General features: G+C 39.0%; 1 protein-coding gene across 1 annotated transcript; it reads right to left on the reverse strand.

Moving 5' to 3' along the window:
* Positions 1 to 575: 575 nt before the first annotated feature.
* On the reverse strand, positions 576 to 19,615 carry LOC146169189 (uncharacterized). Its single transcript, XM_083386316.1, has 26 exons — positions 19,340 to 19,615; positions 19,164 to 19,265; positions 18,726 to 18,896; positions 18,484 to 18,583; positions 18,032 to 18,182; positions 17,459 to 17,639; positions 15,686 to 17,265; positions 15,185 to 15,399; positions 14,375 to 14,538; positions 13,693 to 13,907; positions 12,874 to 12,989; positions 11,895 to 12,533; positions 11,544 to 11,678; positions 10,979 to 11,112; positions 10,576 to 10,751; positions 10,292 to 10,460; positions 9,634 to 9,755; positions 8,274 to 8,646; positions 7,590 to 7,747; positions 6,971 to 7,008; positions 6,735 to 6,808; positions 5,585 to 5,791; positions 4,827 to 5,043; positions 3,934 to 4,157; positions 2,363 to 2,620; positions 576 to 1,610 (listed from the first exon to the last, which is right to left on the reverse strand). Exons 1-26 carry the CDS (start codon positions 19,496 to 19,498, stop codon positions 1,437 to 1,439), a joined length of 6,252 nt encoding a protein of 2,083 aa, XP_083242442.1. The 5' UTR covers positions 19,499 to 19,615; the 3' UTR covers positions 576 to 1,436.
* Positions 19,616 to 21,675: the final 2,060 nt, after the last annotated feature.

Genomic DNA, 21,675 nt, shown 5'->3' on the forward strand with positions numbered 1-21,675 from the left:
CAGTTTCCTGACCATCGTGAATGTAACGTTTCGGATTTAATGACTTGCCAATTACATTTATTGCCCGACGCGATCATTATGGCTTTACCAAAAGCACTTTGATGTTTGCCAGCATCGACTTGTGGGATGTAATATCCTTTTACAACTAGTCTAAAGGAATGGCAGAAAACAGCAACGATTGGCTAGCGTCAAAATTCTTTACTTTTTGTAATTCTTACGGTTTAAAAAAAAACAGTAATTTCTCGAACTTTTGGTATGTTGTACAACCATTCTGGATTAAAATGAAGTTGACTAGTTCGCAGTACAGCAACAGAGGGCACTACCTGACTCGAAAAAATAGTTTTCCAATATATTTTAAACACGACACTCTTGCACTGTTATGAGATGTTGTGTTGGTTAGAGGAAGTATCTTCGCTAATTCTCATCCTGCTTCTCTTGTTTTGGTCAGAAAAAAGCATATGCTAGATTAATTGTAGAACCCAATCCATTACAATATTTATACAAAAAACTCTACCATGACAAAAAAGACCCTTTTAATTTCTTTCTATAGGTCACATTCTTAGTGGCGAGTGTATTACAAAGCTCGAACGTCGCAACGTGAAGAAAAAGTATTGAAACTAAAAGAAACAAGATCAAGAGAGGGGCGAAGGTTGCGCGCGAAAACAGGGGGAACAGCGCGCTCCAAGGCCAGTGAAAATAGCGATAACCTTACACGAAAACGGCAATAGTTGGTCTATATAAGCAATAAGCTTTGCAAAAAACGAGATAAATACTATATAACGTTAAATTGATCAGTTATAATTTTGCTTACGACTTAATTGTCAGAACTGCAAGAGTTAATGCGGCCAATATTATATATGCGAATGTCGTACACCTTCGGTAAATACATTTTTATTAAATTTGTTTATTCAGTGAATTTCGGTTCTAATTTTAAAAATACGATGGAATTTTAACAGATGGAAATTGGTAACGTCGATGTAGCACAGTTGTGGGTTGGTTAGAACAGGACGCCAGCGTTAGTGAGATATTAAAATAAACCAGCAGTCTTACCGAAACATTTGTAAAAGTATACTTGCGAAAGTTCGTATCCCGCAAACTGTAACAAAAGAATATAAAATACCTAAAGTATAGGAGTACATATCTGCCGTGAGATGTTAGAGGTAGAATTTAGTGGAATTTGTTCACATTTGCTAGATTTTATTCCCACAAAGAATCCCAACTTCTAGACGGCGACCAACCGATGCCGCTACGTCACTATTACGTCATCAGACGAACGTACTGTCACCACTACGACAAAGCTATCGCTACGGAACGCAAAATAGCAACAAAAAGAAATAAAACCGCCCAAAGAGCGGCACGCGTTGTAAACCGCCTTAAGGAGTGTTTTTTTCAACGTCAGCGCAAAAAGACAACGTCATCAAACGAAGATGACGTCATCAGTTGAGCGTGCCGCGACAGTTGACGGCGCCACAGAAGCAAGGGATCTTGACGTCCTCGAGGGGGAACTTGTAGTCGTAGGTGATCTCGTCCTGGGGTTTGATGACGTCCTTGGAATAGATGACGATCTTCTTCGCTCCATCCACAGTGATCACCTTCGCGTAGCAGCTCGGCTGGAAAAGGAAATAAAAGGGCGTGATACCTTAACTTAGCGATTTTGCTGGTTAGAGCTCGAAAATTTGAAGAAGCACCAGGAAATTCCGGTAAACTAAATACACGAGAAAAAACTGGGTCACCTATACCATGAATATTAAACACTTTTGTTTCTATTTTTTTACATTGCCAGAAAACAATATGAAGAAATTCACGCGGCACTAATAGGCATTTTTTGTCAGGTGAGGTACCGCTTATCAAAAGAATTTCTTAACATTAGATTATGGAATCGATTTTCTTTATAACCTATAAGGTTTGCTAATTCTTCACATTATTTGAACATAAAATGCAAAAAGTTACAGTTTACCAACCAATTTTGTCTAACAACTCTTATTTTGCATATCATAATGCAAAAACCCTGAAACCAGCATATGTTAAATCAATACTTTAAAATAAATTAGCCAGTCATAAAAATAAAAATTAATCAGTCAGTCATGAAAACGGAGAGGACAAATTTGCAATTCAAAAATTTTGAAATTTGTTTGTTTTTAACATTTTCTTAGTAAAATTGCTACAAAAATATCGGCTTAAATATACTGATAGCGATAAATTAGGAGAGGAATATCTGCCGATACTATTTGGAAACCGACATGTCGGTCTATCTCATAAAAAAAAGATCCCAACCAAAACAGCGTCATGGCTTCAGCGGCACCAGGAACGACCAGATAACAAACAAAACTAAACCAAGCAACAGGGGAGGGCGTGGACTCACGTTGCACGAGTGGTTCATGAAGCGCGCATAGTTGCCGCACTTGGTGGCGTCGATGATGTGGTCGGAGTCGATGCGGAAGAGGTAGGAGCTGCCGATGCCGCGCTTCGTGTAGACGACCTCGCGTCGGTCAGCAACGCTGGAACGCACCAGTTCGCCCACATACTCTATCACCATCTCGTCGGCGGCGACCGTCTCCTGGGCGAAGAGGCCCCAGCCGTGGATGCTGCTGCGCGCGAACTTCACGCTCTTTTTGCGGAACTGCGAGGTTAGAAGGTTGAGGGGGTTAGTCAATTGTGTCGCATAGAGCCGCTAGTCGCACACTTAGGGTGCTCCTATACCAATTTTGTAATGACTTTAGTCAGTGACTTGACTTAAGTCACTATTTTCAAATAACTTGACTTGAAGTCCCATGGATCCAATTTTAATTATCACGAGAAAAATATTTGACCACCACCCATCACATATTTTACCACCCAGGTTGGAAGGTTGAGGCTGTTAGTCAATTGTGCCGCAAAGAGTAACTAGTCCAGTTGTTCTTAAACTTTTATTACCGCGGACCTCTACACATTTTTTTGCTTTGCATGGACCGGGGTAGGCAAGAAATTTTATAGCTTACTTCCTAAATCGACGTCACGTTACAAATAGACGTCAGAACTCTGCTGTTTCCAGTCCAAAAAATGTGAAAGTGAAACAGAGGAGAAAAACATTCAGTGCAAAAACGTTTAATTTTTAAAATAAACTATTTACTTTGAATTGACTACTTTCCAAATATACACTAGTATTTCAACTAAGCCTTCATAAATTACCACCAACTAGTTTATGAAACCCCAATGGAACCCCTGTACTAGTCGCACACTTAGGGTTCTATACCTTGTATTTTATCCCGATAGCGATGTACCCGAGGCTGTGGGTCAAATGTACAGAGGTTTGAGTGCTATAGGTAATCGGTAAATTTTAAAAATTGTACAAGTACAAAGGCTACCTTTTCCAGGCTACGAAAAAAAAGTTTGACATTAGGGAGCTTAAATGTTAATTTACAATTTTCTAATAGTTCATCTTTCGAGGTGGAACACGCCGCTTTTGATCGCATACCACGTAATAAATATTAAAAATGTTTTTATGGGACCAGCACCTATAGAATCCTGCTGTCAGTATGACGATTACCGCCTCTACAACTTGGCATTGGCTACAGCTTTGATACGATAATAGCTGCTGTCGCTAGTTAGATCAAGTTTGCTTCTAATTGGTCAGGATATTCTAACAGAAGAAACGATGATGGCGAAAAGCACTCAGTCGCCGATCAATTCTTTACAAGTAATATGTTCGTGTTTAACGTTAAAACATGTTTTACGTTACAATTTAACTGTGATAAAATACCGCCAGTTTTAGCATACCATTGGGAAGTGAGGTGGATGGGTTTGTTTGCACCCAAGGGCCAAGGCGTATATAATTCAGTATTAATTTCGGTACAAAACGTAACAGCAAAAGGCGCATGCAATTGTAGCCAAGACGTATATAAATTCATTATTAGTTTCGGCACAAAACATAACAACAAACATAAAAATACTCACCATTAGCTGGTTGTACTTGAGTAGGTCGCTGACGTCAGAACCGAACTCTGACGCGATCCTGCGCATCATGTGACGTGCCTCACGTGACTTCTCGGTGGCAGCGAGGCCAGGAGTGGTGGACGACTCGATTCCCCTTCTGCTGCCCGGCTTTATCGCGTTGTCGGCCTGCCGGTACATCAAGCGCCGCTGGATCAGCTTGGACTTGTCGGTCAGCTTGTAGTAGCCTGGAAATCGAAAGGTTACTTTAATAGTATGTTTGTTTATTACACTGTTAGCCGGGCTGTGAAGCTAGCCTCTCTGAAAACGTCCTATACAGCTTTTCGCTTAGGGTTGATAAATAACATGCACAATAAAAGGTACAGTGAGTGAGCGACAAAACTTATTAGAAAGAGGTAATAGGTGGAAATTTGATTACCAGCGGGCGATTTCTAGGTCTTAATTTGCTAAATTGGCCATTTGTAAAAAAGCCTTTATTGACAACCCTTCTCTGTTTAAGCACAAAAATCAACATTCGATTGAAAGCCAATGTTCAAAGTAAAAGCTTAGATTCAAACAAAACCCTAATGCTCCGCTTTATGCTGGTTTGTGTAACGAACTATTGTTAATGCAACTGCCATGGTCATTTCGCGGCACAACTATCTATGAATATAATGGCTTAAGCTATTTATTTGCCAGAAAAACAGTTGTAGAAATGAATGTGGCAATATAGTTTAAACGTTAATTGTAAGTTGTAATCCAAAACGTGTTGTGCGATCCCCCTTGTAGGGATTTTCTGGTTAAGGCAGCCGAGGAGGCCATTAAGAATTTCCCATATTTTGTCATAACAGACTCTCGGTCAGTCGCTTAACGTCCAAAGATGCCGAAAACCTAAGTGTCACAAACAGCCTTCGCACCTTCCGATCTGGAGCAGCCGGTCTTGTGTTGCTTGGAAACAGCAGCATCCGACTTCTTCTTCCTCCTGTTCCTCGCCTTCTTCTCCCAGAACCAAGTGGGTTCGTCGGGGTCGGTGTCGGGGACCTGGGTGACGGGGTGGGGAACCCAGTGGGTCTCGTTCACCCACTGCGGGGCGCTCGTCTGGGTCAGCATGTCCTCGTACTCGGCACGCAGCAGCTTGAAATAGTATATAGGTACGTTACATTTTTAGTACTTGTACAAAGTTTTACAGCTATTCCGAAAGACCTACTTTAAGTTTCCACAAGAATTTTACTAAATAAGCAGTTATTTATTGAACAATTCAACGCTGGTAAAACGTGGTACTTTTTTTTAGTTGCCATTATAAGTCTAAACAGACGTGTTTTGATTCTTCTGATATCACCGAAAAAGGTTATCACGAAATAGAGCGGGTGGAAACACGAGTTGTTAAAAATCGCGAAGTACGCAGATCGTAACAACACACGATATGACTACAACTATTTAAGCGCGCTTAGAGATAATTGCGTTAATTGTTAAAATTTCGGCAACTACGACAGTACAACGTAATTTGTCCTCGATAAAAATACCAGTCTACAGGTTCGTTTCACCAGCAAACTCATTTGGCGAAAAACTGCCAAAAAGTCGGCGCCGCGTTGCTCACAATTCTATTTCACGCCATTTCGTTCATACACACACACTAACATGCGAGCCATATGAGAAAAAAAAATCGTCCACCCACCTTCATGTCCTCGAGGTCGAGTCCGGTGGCCCACATGAGGTAGAGGATCGACATCTCCTGGTGGTCGCTGCGACGACGGAAGCGAACCGCAGAAGCTTTGCGCTCTTCCGACCGCGCCGTTGGTTCGAGGCGTGCGCGCGACTTGGAGCGAGGTTTCTTGGTGTCCTTCGATTCGCGCCGCAGCTTGACGCGTTCCGCAGCGGACGCCTTTGTAGGAACGAAGAAAGAGGAAGTTTTATTATGTGATTTGGTAATTGGTTTTTATCAACGAGAAATTGTGCAAAGCAGCTTGTAATCTGGATGAGATGACGTGCGTATTTGACGACAGATTTTGTACAATAAGAAAGCAATTTAAAAAAGTTTACCGAAGACTGTGTTAGGCGTACGAGCTAGAAAACAGGATAAGTCGTAAGTTAGCCTAGAAGTCGTAAAAGCTTATTCAAATATTTTGTTATTATACTTTTAACTAAATTTTGTTTGTGGTAGAAGTGCATTCCAAATCAAATATAGGTGACACGTTATTTTAGAGTTTGTAAACTAAATGCCAAAAAAAGAAACACCAAAGTATCGCAACGAAGTTCAAAAACTGCCCAAAATTTAATTTTATGTGTTATCTATAACTAAAAATTAAACGATAGTTTTGCTATACAGGGTTCTGTTTAAATTTTTCGTTCCCTAAAACTCCTATCACAAAAAGGTGCAGTGTACTGACAAAATGAAGCCCAAAAAGAGCTTAGGACTGGTCGCCATACAGAAATTCCTGAAACTTAAAGGTAGCTTGGTGGTACATAACAAGAATAATTTTTAAGCATAAGGTAACTTTTCCAGGTGATTGCGCTAAAAGTAGCTTTGGTGTCAGAAATAATTTAGTTCCCTCAAGTATTTAACCTATTTTTTTTTATTAAATTCACGTTTCAAGATAAAAATTTCTGCGTTTAATCACAAATCATTGCTGAAATTCCGATAACAATTCGGTATCGAAGCGGCACTGATATCGGACGAACACTGACACTTCCACTTAGCATTGGGTATCCGCTCCGCTCCGATATTATGGGGCATCGCTACTACCAACGAAAATGTTCGACTTAAAAACCATGTCCTTAAACAAGTTTTCGCCAATCTGGTCCATTGTTATTGCTTTTATACTTACGGAGGAAATGTCGGCATTTGAGAAGTCCGACCAAGGTGTGACGTCGGTGTCAAACATCGAAGTCAAATGTGGATCTTTAGAAAAAAAAATCTTTTAAAACAGCCACTAAGAACAGTTTAGTTTTTGTTTGTGTTTTAAAGAAACGAACATATCAGGCGATATGTTATATAATTAAAAAAAAAAGATTATAAACAAATAATACTAGAATCAATAAAATTGGTAGAAATGAGTCTTACCTGGTGGCACCTGCGCTATCAGCGAAGAAGGTGGATAGCTGAAAATAAACAAAAGTTTTAGCTTCAAAGCACGCTTAAAATAAAAAAACGTGCAAGTTAAAAATGTTTAATAATGAAAGTAACATAAAACAAAACACATTTTTTAAGGTCAGTATTTTTTTAGAAGAAAACAAATAAAAGAAAAAAAATGTTTGTTTGGTGGCAATATAACAGAACCTTATGTCACTGTTCATAAAGCGACGTATAGATTTTTTTAACTGAAAGAAAGTAAATGTAAAAGAAGTGTAAAGGTGTAGTGGCGTATTCTTCCCATTGACCAAAAAGCAGGTTGGGAATGCCTGAAGTATATTGTTCTGTATTGTTCGAGCCCAGTCCTCAGGACAACCATTCTCCCAAAGGGAAACGGTGTCGCTACTTGGAGGTAGGGCTAGAGTTGAACTGCGCATCGGCAGAAGGTTAACATTTTTATCTTTTTGGACAAGTGTTAGTATTAGTATTTATACTGGCCAAAAAAACCCGGTTTTACCCGGGAAAAAATGCCAGGACACAAATCCCACAGTGATCCGGTTAAAGACCCCCGTCAGGTAAGTAGTTAAGCGACGTATAGACTTGTTCTCACCAATACGAATGCTCATCGGCGATACACTCAGCGTCGGACATTTGGACTTGCTTCCGGTCGTCGCTAGGCAACAGCCGGAAGTAGCAGTGTTCCTCGGCAATGTCCAACACGCGTTGGCGCTCTTGAGCAGTGAAGCGAGGTCGCAGCGGAATGGCAGGCTGAAATAAGAGAGATAAGCGATAACTGACAAGCAATCAGTCGGGCCCAAGTATAGGACTATACCTACATATAAGATTAGGTAACTTTTAGGTTATATACATAATGAGCAAATGGTTGATACCGGCCAGCACTGTTATTTTACTGCTTTAAACTATAAACCAGTGTCTATGAACCTAGGTTCGCCGGTTAGTTTAGTTGGGTCGCTGACTGCGGTAGTTTACACGGTTTAATTTATAGAGATCTGTTCTGAGCAAGATTTCTTTAAAATTTAAGAAGAAATCGCTTGTATATAAAATTCGAAATTATTTACGCTGTTTGGTTTAAATTTTGTTCGCTTGTTTAGAGTTCAGCGAAAAGAATTGGGCACCAAGGCTTCGTTGTTATGTTAATTTTTAACACATAAAGTAGTATACAGCTAGCTGCGGAAAAAAGTTTAAGAAACAACGGTTTATAAAAAGTTTTATTTATTCGTTGGCAATAAAATGCAATTTAGCTTAACAAATATTGAAAAAAATCAATGAATACCTCTTGCAAGTGCACGGACTTCACATCGTTCTTCCTCTGCTTCTTGTCCGTCTTGCGCGGCGAAGGCGACAAGGGCGGGAGCGGAGGTTGGGACTGCTTGATGGAGAGGAGTGCCTCCACCGCTTCCAGCTCTTCGCTACCGGACTTCCGGGAGTCCTCCGCCGATCCGGGAAGCCTCAAGCTTCCGGGAGTGGCGGGAACCGGCTGGCCGCTGTTGTTGAGAAGCTGGACGGCTTCCGACGCCGAGCTGGCCCGCCGGGGCACTAGGGGCGTGACGGGGGGAGAAAACACCCGGTCGCCACTGGCACCAAGATGGCCGCCGGGGGTCGGGGGGTGCGTCGGCTGCTCGCTGGACTCAGAACTTTCCGATAACCTGAGGCGAGAGGGAAAATGAAAGAAGATCTAGGCATCGTCAAAATCGCCAAAGAAGGAGATCTAGGCCAGTGTTTCTTAAACAGGTGAATGGTTCACCCCAGGTTGAATAAATTTTTTACAGGGGTGAACCAACCAAAAGGGGTTGATAAGGGTGAACCGTCAAAAATGAATGATGGATCTGCAGTAAATCGACCACTGAACTGTTGATTTTTTGGTGTTTTGGTTTTGCTAATTGTAATAGTGAAGTTGGTGTTCGCAGTGTATAACTACGAAAATATGGTGACTGTGTTTTATGCTTTTGCAGCTTTACATTTCTGGACTCCAGAAATTGTAGATTTGCAATGGTAAAACTTAGCTTAGTCTTAACAAAAATCGAGTCATTTTGTTCTGTTATATATAGACGAGTTTCAAGGGTGAATGAAATCTGGAGATAGATGCTAGGGGTGAACGAAACTAAAACAGTTTAAGAAGCACTGATCTAGGCTATCGTCAAAGTGTGGCAGTGAGCTTTTACGCGTGCAGTATCTTTTGATTTGTTAAGGACAATTTATAAAGAAGTCACGGCTAAGGGTCAGCGCACTAAGTAGCCTGCGTTTGAAGCATTTATTCAAGTAGTTATAACTGCCTATCTTTGAACCCTCGTACCTTGTTTACCGTGCGCAGCCAACCAGCGTGCTAAAGTTAAGTTTTCCATTAAAAGTATACAGAGTACAAATTTAAATTTTGTCAAAACCTGAAAATTATGCCATGCCTATACCAACAAGTAAAAAAAAGGTTAATCGACTATTCGATGTGCAAATGCATGGTATTTCTCATTCGGCTATCTAAATCAACTACGCGTATTAATTATATCTCGTGCGGGTAGATCTCGCAAAAAACGTGATAAAAATATAAAAAAAACGTTGCTATTTATACAGAATCAAGCTATTGAATAAAGCTGCGGTGTCAAATCCAACAGCTTACAACAGGGCCAATTAAGCCGTACCTCGTAGCTGACGAATGTCTCCTTTCTGGTGTCGACTTCATGTCGGTGAGCACCTCCAAGGCTGCTTTTTCCTTGTCGCTCATGGCAGAAATTTCGTCGTCCGACCTCAGACGACCAGAGACCTGCGTAAAACGTATGCTTCCAAATTAGCTCCGAGAAACTCATGAAATCCAAAATGGTTGACAAAAATAAGATATAACCCCAAGATAATCATGGTTAGTGTAAACTATTTAGTGTAAACCAAAACCTCATGACTTGGCTAACCAAAATTTTAAATAAAATTGCAATCACTATACTAAACGTATAAAAACGTTTGGTCAATCGTGTGGGAAAATATTCTTTTTTACGTTAACTATCAATTCTGTTCAGATAACTTGTAAAAGTGCAAAACAAACAACACAAGTAGCAAGTTGTAGTAAGAATATCAAAGCCGATACAAATAGTGACTATAAAATAAATAAAGATATACGAAACGTTCAAAATGAACTATAGGGTTCGATATTTTTACTACGTATTTACGACGAACCTTTATACTCAAAAACTTAGCAAGTTGTCTCATTTTAAAGACAAGGGCTTATCGCAATAAAAAATAGTAAATTAAATATCGAGTTGTCGACCCGCGTGACAACTGTATACCGGCGTTCTACTGCAAACATACCTCGGCAATTAAAGACAGGTTCCTCGTTTCCTCCTTTGACAAAGCCCTGTATCTCTTCTTTGGGTGGACGTGCTTTAAATTTTGTGGGGTTAGGTCGGCCCCAACAGGAGCAGACGGGGGTAGCAGCGGTGAGGTTAACTTGGGGGATAGCATGTCTGCCTTTGTAACACTGTCATAACAAAATAAATAGCGAATAAAATCGTTGCATTAGGTGCTAAAACATAATAACATAGTTTTTAAAAGATACATTTTTTTGTTGACAACGTATAATGTAATTAACTCACTTTTCATCACTCTTTGCTTCGCCCAGCAACAAGTTTTTATCCCCTTCCGATTTAATTCTTTTCTTTAGAGGTTGAACCAACTCGTCACTGTCTTTTTCCGATGGTCGTTTTACGGCACGCGATTGTTCGTCCGGTTTTTCAGACTTCGCCTGATCCTTCGTTGGTACGGCATCCTCCTGTAAAATTGAATGAAAAATCAAAAGAGGGGCCCCCAAATATTTTTAACGCACTGAAGACGGAATAAGCACTTGACGAAACGTATGCAAATAAAAAAATGAATCTTTTATCATTTATTTGGGACGCTCTTTTTCTACTGAAGATTATGAACAGATCCGTGTTTAGTGTTTCCAAAAATAAAAACATAAAAAATATCACTATCAAATAGTAATCTCGCATTGCTTACCCTATCTGTTTCTTCCAGATCTGAGTCTCGTTGAGCGTCGCTTTCATCATCTTCATCTTCAGATGCTTCCTCATCTTCATCCTCAGAGCTGGAAGAAGCCGATGAGCTGAACACGTCATCCACATCGAGCGGAACTGAAAATATTTCCATCATTTATACAAGATAACAAGGTATATAAACCTATTAAAATGGCACTAACTGAGTTGAATCAAACCCAGTATTAGGTCAGTGGTTTTCAACCGGGCTGCCATTTCTTATGTCCAAGTTTGCTGAGAGATATTTGAGAATATTTAAGAATCTGATTTGTGCTCACTCTTACAATTTTGGATACGATTAGAGTGGAATAAATCCATTTATAACTTCCTACGTTGTGTAGAGTTGGTGTGTTGCTCAAGTTCCGTTTTTCGTGACATTTAGTGATTTAGGTACGGAAAAATCTTGTAGGGGTGCCTCAATCTATTTATTATTTCTGAGGGGTGCGGCAAGACATAAAAAAGTTTGAGAACCACTGCACTAGGGCCTTACTGCTTATTTCCTGGTGGTTAACTGTTCACTAATCACTCACCTCTTGATTTCTTGTCTTCTTCATCTTCCGAAGAATCCACTTCACTTTCCTCATCATCCTCTCCTTCACTATCCAGGACTCTTCTCTTGCGTCCCCGCTGCTCAAACTCACCCTTCTTCTTCTTCAGTTTGCTCTCTGTAAAACGGATACAAGTCAATGTTAGAAAAAAGTTTACCAAATGTACTAGTTACACTATTCAACAGGATGGTTGGACTGTAAACTAATGCATCTAAGAAACACTTTCTTTCGGTATTACAGAACAGCATCATAGCAATCACATAAACGTCTCCTTAAACAAACCTAACAAAATAGAATATGTACATTTAAATGTTAGCTGTTGCAGTTAAATACCTTCAATCTTAGCTTTGTTCTTCTGCTCTATTTTCATCTTTTTATTTGCAAATGGAGGCGGAGACGGCGAACGCTTCTTAACACGGAATGACGGCATCTTGGAGATTGCTGAACGAAGGCCCAGGCCAATACGGAACCCGTCCATCTCAAGCGAACCTTTAGCCCAGTTTAGTGGATCAAAGGTGTTAAGCAGTGCTGGGAGTTTGCTGGAAGGCTTCTGCGACGGAGCTGTGGGCTTGGCTAGGTTCTCCTTATCTGCCTCGTCTTTCACTTCGGTCTTGACAGTTGGCTTTACAACAGCTGCAGCAGCAATTGTAGCCTTAGCCGTCTTTGCTTGACTTTGCGAGTCCCACCAAGATTCGTACACCTTGAATGCCATTGTTTCGATCACTTTCCGGTCCAGGTCGCGCTTAATTATATCCTTTAGCTCAGCTGAGATTCGGTTTAGCACACAATTGCTGATGAAGTTGTTCTGGTTATCTTCATTGTCAATGGAGGATTCTGAGGGTGGCATGAACCCAGCACCTGGCACTCCAGGATGCATGGACTGGCCTGCTTCAACCCATGGCCTGTTCCAGCCAGGGGGTGGGGGTGGCAGCAGTTTGGGATCAAATTGGTGGTTTGGTCCAGGAGGCCCACCTAAAAACACAAAATAGATTTTAACGTTGTAGTAGTGCAAAAATCCATCTAATTGTCTAAAAGCTTATTAAAGTTACGGTTCTAATTTAATAAGCTGATTATACCTGAACATCAGGCAGAAGTTACATTTCTTGTCTTCGAATGTAAAACTACTGATATATTAATTATGTTCGCGTCATGAGGTGTTATCTTATCACAGGCTAATGTTCTTTGGCCAAATCCAACACCTTGCTTACAAAGTTACAAGCAAATGCTTGTTACTCAGAATTTTTGCTTTGTTTATGTTTTTACCTTTTAACAACCATAAAATCTTTTGAACATGTTGTTAATAGCAAGGTACCTGCAGGAAGAAAGTTCGGATGATGGGGAAAGCCGTTGGAAACATGTGGTCTTTGATCAGGGTGAAAGCCAGGTCGGCCGTGACCCCACATCATCTGTTGGCCTGGCATTTGCATTCTATAAAATACAAACCAGACATAATTTATCCGGTTTTAGTCTGTTAGCAAAATCCTACAATATGAGCACCATAATCTGTATTTATATCTTTGGAAATAATGCACAGAGATGTTAATGCCCTTACAATGAGCACAACTAGTTATAAAATTACATTATTTGGTTTGAAGTTTAAACACCCACGAAATGTTTATTACCAACAATCAAATTAATTCACTTTTATACAATATATCAGGGGTCGGGAACCGATGGCTTTTTGTTAACGCCATATGGCTCTATTGATGGAAGAATTTTGCTTGTAAATAAATCTAAGCTATCATTTCTTAGCATGATCTGAATAAAACTGCATGAGGCCATGGTCGCTTTCCTAACTTTACATTTCATTTTTTATTACACATAGTAGCAAATTTTTGGCGCTTTACACGAATCTCTTATATATCCAAAACGCCCTATTCTTTTAACGGAACTCCGTAATCAAAGTTGTGCAAACTTAGCTAATTAGTTTTTGGTGCATATTATGTTACTGTCCTTTAAATGAGAACAAAATAAACTGCCTTCTCAATTTACTAGTTTTTGCCAACCTATAACTAAATGTTAAAAAGTATTATATGGAAAATACAACCAAGAATATTTGACTTTTATTTATGGCTCCCATAGCTAAAAAGATTCCTGGTCCCTGCTATATATAATGTTCAAAGACTTCTACCTGTGGTCAAATCCATTCCAGCCAACCTGCCCGAAATTCCAGCCTCGCTGATGAGGAGGGGGTGCAGGAAATCGAGGGGGAAAAGAGTCGGCCCTGAAAGGCTGGTGCATGCCGGCAGGGTTAATGCCGTTGGGGTCGCCAGGCATCATTCGCGGCGAACCAGCACCACTGTGACCTGACGAAATTTCCATGTCAAGGGACCCACTGGGAGACTTCTGCAGCAAAAATACACTTTTACCACTATTTTCCTTACATACAGCATAATGAGGAACATGATATCGCATACCATATGTGCTGTCAAATCAAGAGAATAAAAACATATCTGCTACATTCTGATGTTTTCCTTATATTTTCAAACATTTGCCTTTATTACTGTCAAATCAAAAACTATTATTGTCAGTGTACTTTGTACTGTATGGTGTTTATAAAAATGTTATCTATGCTTTTACACTGATATTGTCATAAGTTATTGCACAAACATTGGGAGAGGTAAATTATTTTTAATTATTTTTGTTATGAGATTCTATTTTTCCTTGCCACTCCTTGTCTGTATTAGTAAATAAACCTATATTGCGCTTTAACTAAATTGCATTGATTTAAAAACAATCCACAAATAAAAAGCAAGTTGACTAAATATGATGCTTGAAGTTACACATCGACTTTAAAAAAGAAAAATATTCACATCATCTTCCACGTCTTCTTGGTCTGATGGGACTGCTTCTGGCTCGGGTGGGGGTTCCCCTGTTATTTCCCTCAGCCTTTCATCTAGTGATAACTGAGGTGGATCTTGGTCAGATGACTGACGCTGGATTCGTTGGACAGGTTTCACAGGCACTGGAGCAGTATCTATTAAAGAAAGTATACAGAATCTTCAGTATGCCAATGAAGTTTATTTTCCATGGACATGCATTGGCACACTAAAAGTTGTTATAATACATAAAGATGTTTTATTGTATATATTGATATATATATCATAAAACATACATATTTATTGGCTGTAGGCAAATTTAATTTTAAATAGTTTGTAATAAAAAATTTTTCTAACCACCACATGATGGAAGTACTCACTAATTTTACTGAATTCAACAATACTTTACCAATTGCACTTCATTTTTTAAATCGTTCTAAAAAAATAAGAAAATTCATCTATGCACACATACATGATACAAAGCATTAAACCTATACATACATTATACAAGTATTAAACCAATGGTTCTCAAAGTGAGGTTTAGCTGACTCCTGGGGGTATATGTGAAGATGTTTCGAAGGGTTAGCGCAATATCTTCAAATCATTTACTGATCAATATACATGTGCTTTATCTTGATTGTTAGTGATAGTAAGTAAATTGACACAACCCTAGTAAGTATTGATTTGAATTTGAATGTATTTTTAATAATAATAGTTTTTTTTCTAGTTTTAAAATTTAAAGTTTGCCATAAAATGCACAAAACAAAAGGTATCTGACAGGTGATGGAGTTGTTACAAAAGTACCTGATTCTACATAATCAGTTGGAGCTGAGCTAGTTATAAGGTCAGGCCCATCAGTTTGTGAAGAATCTTCCAAGGTAAGGTCTCCAGGAGAATAAGGCTTTTCATCATGTGAAATACGGGAGGGTGACATCATCCTTCTCGGAGACATTGGACGGCCATGTGGAGATGGGTATCTTGGCCGGAGCAAGTCCTTGTCCATGTAATGTCTTTCCCCTCTGCGAACCGAAAAATTAAAGGTGAGACGAATCAGTGAATGTTATCAAAAAATCAGAACATCAAAAGCAGCAACTGATTAATTCCAACTTCCAAGGAATAGATTAAGGTTTGTTATGTTTTTAAAAAAAATCTTTGGAAAAGTTTACAGATATGGCATTATAGAACAAGTAGAATTTTAATCTACATTCATTTAGAATTTGAATCTAAATTGGAATGGAGAAGGAAAGAAATATAGAAATGCAAACTAATACAATTAATGTTCCTGCCACTGTTTACTGAACATACCTTGCATGGGGATGGGGATGAGTTCCCCTAGAAGAGGCAGGGCTTGGTGATCTGTTGCGGGACCACCTCTCCAATATTTCAGGTGGCAAATCGCTGTCTCTCTGTCTTCTTATTTCGGGGCTAATATGTCTAAACCCTTCCCTGTGGTAAATGGGGCTGTGTCTGTCCCTCCGCTGGGCGTCTAACAAGGGTGGTGGACTCGGGCCTCTCCTGTGTTTCTCCAACCGAGGGGGTGAATGACGACGATGAATAAAATGCTCCCGGCGGGAGTCAAACAATCTGTGCATTTCTGGGCTGCCGTGTCTACGAAGTGGTGGAGACATGCTCCTTCGTTGATGATTCGGGGCCCGGCGATGGAAGTCAGGGTGGTCTGGAGGAATTTCTTGGCGTCTTAAAAAGGCTGGACTTGGTGGTCTGCCTCTGAAGGGGCTATGATTTCGATGATGCCTGTGGTCAAAACCAGGACTGCGCCCTCTGCGGTGAGCTTCAAATGATGGGCTTCTTCTTCTATGGTGTTCAAAGTGTCTGTGGTCAAAGCGGTCAGGATGAAAGGGGTGATGTTCCCGGTAAATGGGACTGCGGCGAGGTGGACTTCCCTGGTGGTGGAATCGCCCAAATCTCAAAGCATCTGGATGTCTGTCAGGGCTTCGTACTCTGTGCATCTCAGGATGGCGTTCAAAATTGTGTTGTGGGGGAACTCTTTCGAAAGGGGGAGGAGGAAATTGTGCTCGCGGGGAAGGACTCCTGGAAAACCTTGTTGTCCGTGCATCAATGTCAGGTAACCCTGGAGGGGAAATTTCGCCCTGCTCCGATTCAGTGTTTGGATGTGTTACCGGTTTTGAAGAAAGGGTGTCAGTGGGTGCAGTTGAGTGATCACTTCCCTGCTCTTCACCAGAACACTCACCATCCTCGCGATCAACCAAAATTAATCTCTCAACATTGTGCTTGTCAGATGAATGTTTTCGCTGAAGGTCACTTGGGGGATGCCGATCATCTTTATCAGAAACAAACGATGCTTCACTGTATCGCCTTCTATGCCTGCTTTTGTCCTTACGTCGAGTGTCCTTTAGATTAAATTTTTGGTTTTGTTCAGATAACATGGTGTCGATTCTATTTTCTAAATCTTTTGACCACATGGGTTTGCCCACAACTTCAGGCTCTGAATTGTTGTCTGAATGATCATGGCGGTGCCCGTCACGCTTTTTTCTTTTCTTGTGCTTCTTTTTGTGTTTTTTGTGGTTATCAACAACTTCTTCTTTTGTCTTAAAGTCATTGGAATCTGCACTGTTTTTACTGCCCTCAAATAAAGTTGAACCGGGGAGTTCACCATCCGAAACATTAACAAGGACAGGTGAACCCTGTTCAGGAATCAAGTTGGCACTGCCTGGATGACTTCCATAGCCAGATTCTAATGATTGTGCATTGACTTGATTTCTTGCTGCAAACAAAGGTTGAGGTGGGATGCGTAGAGGAGGAACTTTCTGCAGTGGTTTTTGAAAACTGTCTAAATGATGTTCAGGATCCCTCGGCAAGAAGGCAGGATCTGGTTCCATAGAATCATGCGACACAAATTCCTTTTCCTAAACAAAATTTAGAAAATCATGTTTAATTTATACATTAAATATATACATATATACCATATGTTGAGAATCTTTTACAACATCATTAAGTTATCATTGTACTTCCAAGTTAAGTTACAAGTGTATGTTTAATGTATATTATACGGTTAAACTCCACAGAGTTACATCATTCACTAGGCTACTCAATAGAAACCTTATCTGGGTCATCTTCTGTGATACTGTTGGAATGGTGAAAATGACCAGGGTCGGGTTGTGGCATGGGAGGTTCATGTGGTGGCTGGAGGTCGGCTTTGGGGGTTTGAGGTCCAGAAGTTAAGGACTGTGAGTGGTCAATAGCCAGGTGATCAGTAATGCTATCTGTAGATTGACGTCTCCTGCACAAATTGATACTTACAGTTTAAAACATGCATATTTTAGCGTTTTAAGCAAAATATATTTTGTTCTTTTCAGATCTAATGGATTTATCTTAAATACCCAAAGGCTGAATCTCAACAATTTTGTTTATGATTACACACTTGTGGTAAAATACTACCAGCAAACACGAACAGAACAAGTGCATTACATTCGGTAAAAAATCCTACACATTTAATAGTCCATAAAACAATCATGGCTTGCCATACAAGAACAATGTAAACGTACCAACATGGAAAATAGATAGAAAACAAATGACTTCAATAGTATAATGGAGTTTAGCAGACAACATGCTAATTTGATAACTATAAAATACAAATTAAAAGCTAACTGTAATTTTTAATTATGATCATACCTTGGGTCATCCTGGGAAGATTTTCTTCTCTCGCTTCTCTCTGAAAGCCGTGGCACAGGTTTTTCCTGTGTGTGTCTTATAACATCGGGCATGGTTTCTGCTATTAGCTCTCCTTTCATAATTTTGTGATGTAAACGCTTTAGCAGATCACCTTGATAAATTAGGCAAATTATATATATATATATATATATAAGATATATATATTGCCTTTGGTTAGTTTATTACGGTTTAACTAGCAGAAGATTTGTATTTTCCAAATTGTGTAGCCATAACAACTTGTGTATGCAATGGTGTACAAAAGCAAGGTATAGTACAAAACAATAAATATTTTCCCCTAATTAAAATTTATCTATAATGAATTAAATAAAAATTATTTTTCCAAAATAAAATAACAATTTAGACCCAACAACTGTTTTGGACAATTGGTCCAAGACCACTACTAAGCAAATAACCTTTTGAATCTATTACTGCACTGATTTTGTTTCCCATAATTGATGTTTCATGTATACTTTCAATGCACTTGGTTGCAGATTTAATGGAGGAAAACACAACCTAAAAAAAAAGAATAAAAATACTTTTCAGTGGAATTATAAATACTTTACATGAATGCACAACAATCGCAAAAATGCATAACCAGTAGCAAAATCATATCCACTGCTATCTAAAGACAAGTTGCAAATAAATAAATCAATACCTTGGCCAGCCCCATGTGCTTGTTCGTTTTGGGGTGGTAGTAAACTCGCACCCGTTCTAATTTTCCAAACTTGCTACAAAGTTGCTCCATGAACTGTTTTGTCACATTGTCATTTAGTTTGGAAAAAGTTATCTCTCTCGGTGGAATAGCTCCAATATACCATTCATCGATCTATAAAAAATCTGTATTTTAAAAGCAACAAGACACAAAGCAAATAAATAGTATGTGTTTAGTATGTAGTAAAAATATGTTCAATTTAAAAAAAAAATTTATAAGTGAATATTTTTTTTGGTGAAAATAGTTAACATTACCAAAAGCATTTTTGATTTAAATGATGAACCGTGCAATAAATTTTGTTTCTATACAAAACAACTCTAAACGAACAAACGTGTATGTCTCACAGACTTTTTATATATATATTCAACATATCACACCAACCTTATATCTTGGAACAGGTAAATCTACTCGCTCTCTTCTTGACCACAGCCTGGAGGTTCGGGGCCGGGGATCCCTGACAACCAAAGGAGCTTGACCATGGTTCTAATAGACGTTAAAAGAGTTAGGAATGCAAGATGAAAATTTAACCATGGGTTTTATATCAGGGTCGTACAAACCTCGCTACTGTAGCTATCTCCATTGAAGCGTACCAACTTTTGCTGCCCCTTTTTTAGCTGTGGGTCTACCAGCAACTTAAAGTTACCCCTGTTAATTGGTTGACCATGATGGACAGGATGCTGGGGAACTTTTTGAATTCGGGGAGGGTGTTTCTCCATATTGTGTATGTTACAATAAGACAATTCGCCCTATTCTGCATATCATGTCAATGTCGTTGCAAAGAGAGATTATATTTACAATTATACAAAAACATCCCAAAGTGTTTAATTCTCAGTTGTTTCTAAACAATAATTTAATACTTTTTACTAAAACTTTTAAAACATTGTTAAACCAAATCCTACCACAGGTATCAAATCAACGGACAATATTTGGGTTAGGGGCGAGTTAGCGTATGCTGGATGGGTTAAGTGTTACTATATTCATTATTTAATTGCATAACCCACCCACCACCCAGACCCAAGCGCTAACCCGCACTCTAACCCGAAAAATGTGCATTGTGGTAGGATTCTAGACAAGCGCCTAAAACATATAGGAATTCAAATTGCCATCCCATACAGTTTTGCAGAAACTTGTACCCAAGCAAACCATCGTAGTAGAACAAGAACTTTGAGAAAATCTTTGTTATAAGTCAAATAATTTAGGCAACACGTCTAATTCTCCTGTAAACTCAATAAATTTTATATTTAAACGCGTAACTATATCTACAAAGCTTGCCTTTTTGCTGTGTGTACAATTATTACAGCGCCAGGCTACTACTGCTTTCCCATAATGCACCGCGGCAAAAGAAAAACGCAAATTTTACTCGTATGAAAATTTGTTTGTAAAAGTTAGCTAAGCGCGTTAAAAGTGTAACTTGAACAGTAATAATTGCACAAATGACTTTTAACAAGGTTGTATTTCTGATTTACGATAACTAAAATCGTGATCTGGTTTTCCTCTTAAAATCAAACTTACATCAGTTATTATATCGCAAAATATCACGCATCGCGGAAATTCACGCAAAGCGAAGGTTGGCTCAGAAATTTTTCTTTTTTCTCAAATATCGGAATCGTAAAAACAGTGTCTGACGAGCATAAGTCGCAGTAGTAGGAGGTTTAGGACTTGTTTGCGTTTATAACATGTTTCACGTGGTTAGCGGTGCCGTTAAAAACTATACCAGTATTTCCTGGAGTATGCGTTTACCCAAGAAAATGTCAACATTTTGGGAATTTTGCATTCACAAGTAGTTTAAAATACGATATTTCTTAAACCAGTGGTCTCCAACCTATGGGTCGCGACCCCAAGTGGGGTCGCCATAACTCTCTAACTCTCACCAAATTCCTGCTGTTTTAGTACGATTTATGTATTTCGTTTTCTTTACAATGAAGTCACACTTAAAACTTGACTGAGTGCACCTTCTACATAAAATTGATGTTTTAATCTCTTAAGAGCTGGTAAATCAGATAATGTAACATTTAATAAAAGTTAAGTTTCTTTGATTTAGCTGAGCGAATGTTGCACTTTTGCAATAAGGTTCATTGTGAGTTCATACTTTCAATAAGTTATAAAGGTTATAACAACATACTTTCAATAAGTTATAAAGGGCTGGTTTGTCAAAAAGTCCAATTTTGTTATAAACTCAGGCAACATGATTTGCAGATATAAAGAATAAGGCTTTTTATTCCTATTATAACTGTGAATGCAGCAAAACGCATTTCGTATTACTCATTTAAAATAAAAAACTCAAGAGGACTTTGATGCAATCTACGTACCCAACTCTGTCTAATTTTATTATCAAACAACTCATTCCGTTTCCAACCACGGCTTTGTGAAGCTGGATTCATTGCAATGAGAATATAATTAAAAAGGAAACATTGTACTTGCTTGGAAGTAGAGTAAGCAATGTGGTTATGCAAAGTGGAGCTGCATTTGCAGAAACCAGTGGATACTATACGCAGGCGCAACCATCGCACTAAATGTAATTCACTGTTGAACCAAACTGAAATTTTTGTGTTCGTTTGTTTGCTAAATTCAAATTCATATTTTAACTAAAATTCCCTAAAGGCAATCATTTTGGTGCACATGTGAGCCACAGTTCACTTGAATTGTATATAATTTACAAATATTTGCGTGTGTTACTTTGTTCCAATATTATTAAAAATATGTTTATTCATATCTCACACAAAATGGAGTCGCAATATAAATTCTCATTTTATTTTAATTGGGGTCGCTAATTACAAAAGGTTGGAGACCACTTTTTTAAACAAAGGAGTAACAAACCCTAGAATGAACTTGCAATCAAAGTAGCAGCCCTGCTAAAAAATTTTGGATCACATATTTAAAAAAAAAAATTGTA

Source organism: Ascidiella aspersa, chromosome 1 (genome assembly GCF_963924565.1).
Source record: "Ascidiella aspersa chromosome 1, kaAscAspe10.2, whole genome shotgun sequence".
NCBI classification, from domain to species: domain Eukaryota; kingdom Metazoa; phylum Chordata; class Ascidiacea; order Phlebobranchia; family Ascidiidae; genus Ascidiella; species Ascidiella aspersa.

Coding starts and splice junctions, on each gene's coding strand:
- LOC146169189 (XM_083386316.1), bottom strand. CDS start 19,498: ATGGAGAAACACCCTCCCCGAATTCAAAAAGTTCCCCAGCATCCTGTC. Junction 11,113..11,543: donor AGAAGACAAGAAATCAAGAG/GTGAGTGATTAG, acceptor AAATATTTTCAG/TTCCGCTCGATGTGGATGAC. Junction 7,748..8,273: donor AGTCCGTGCACTTGCAAGAG/GTATTCATTGAT, acceptor CTCTTATTTCAG/CCTGCCATTCCGCTGCGACC.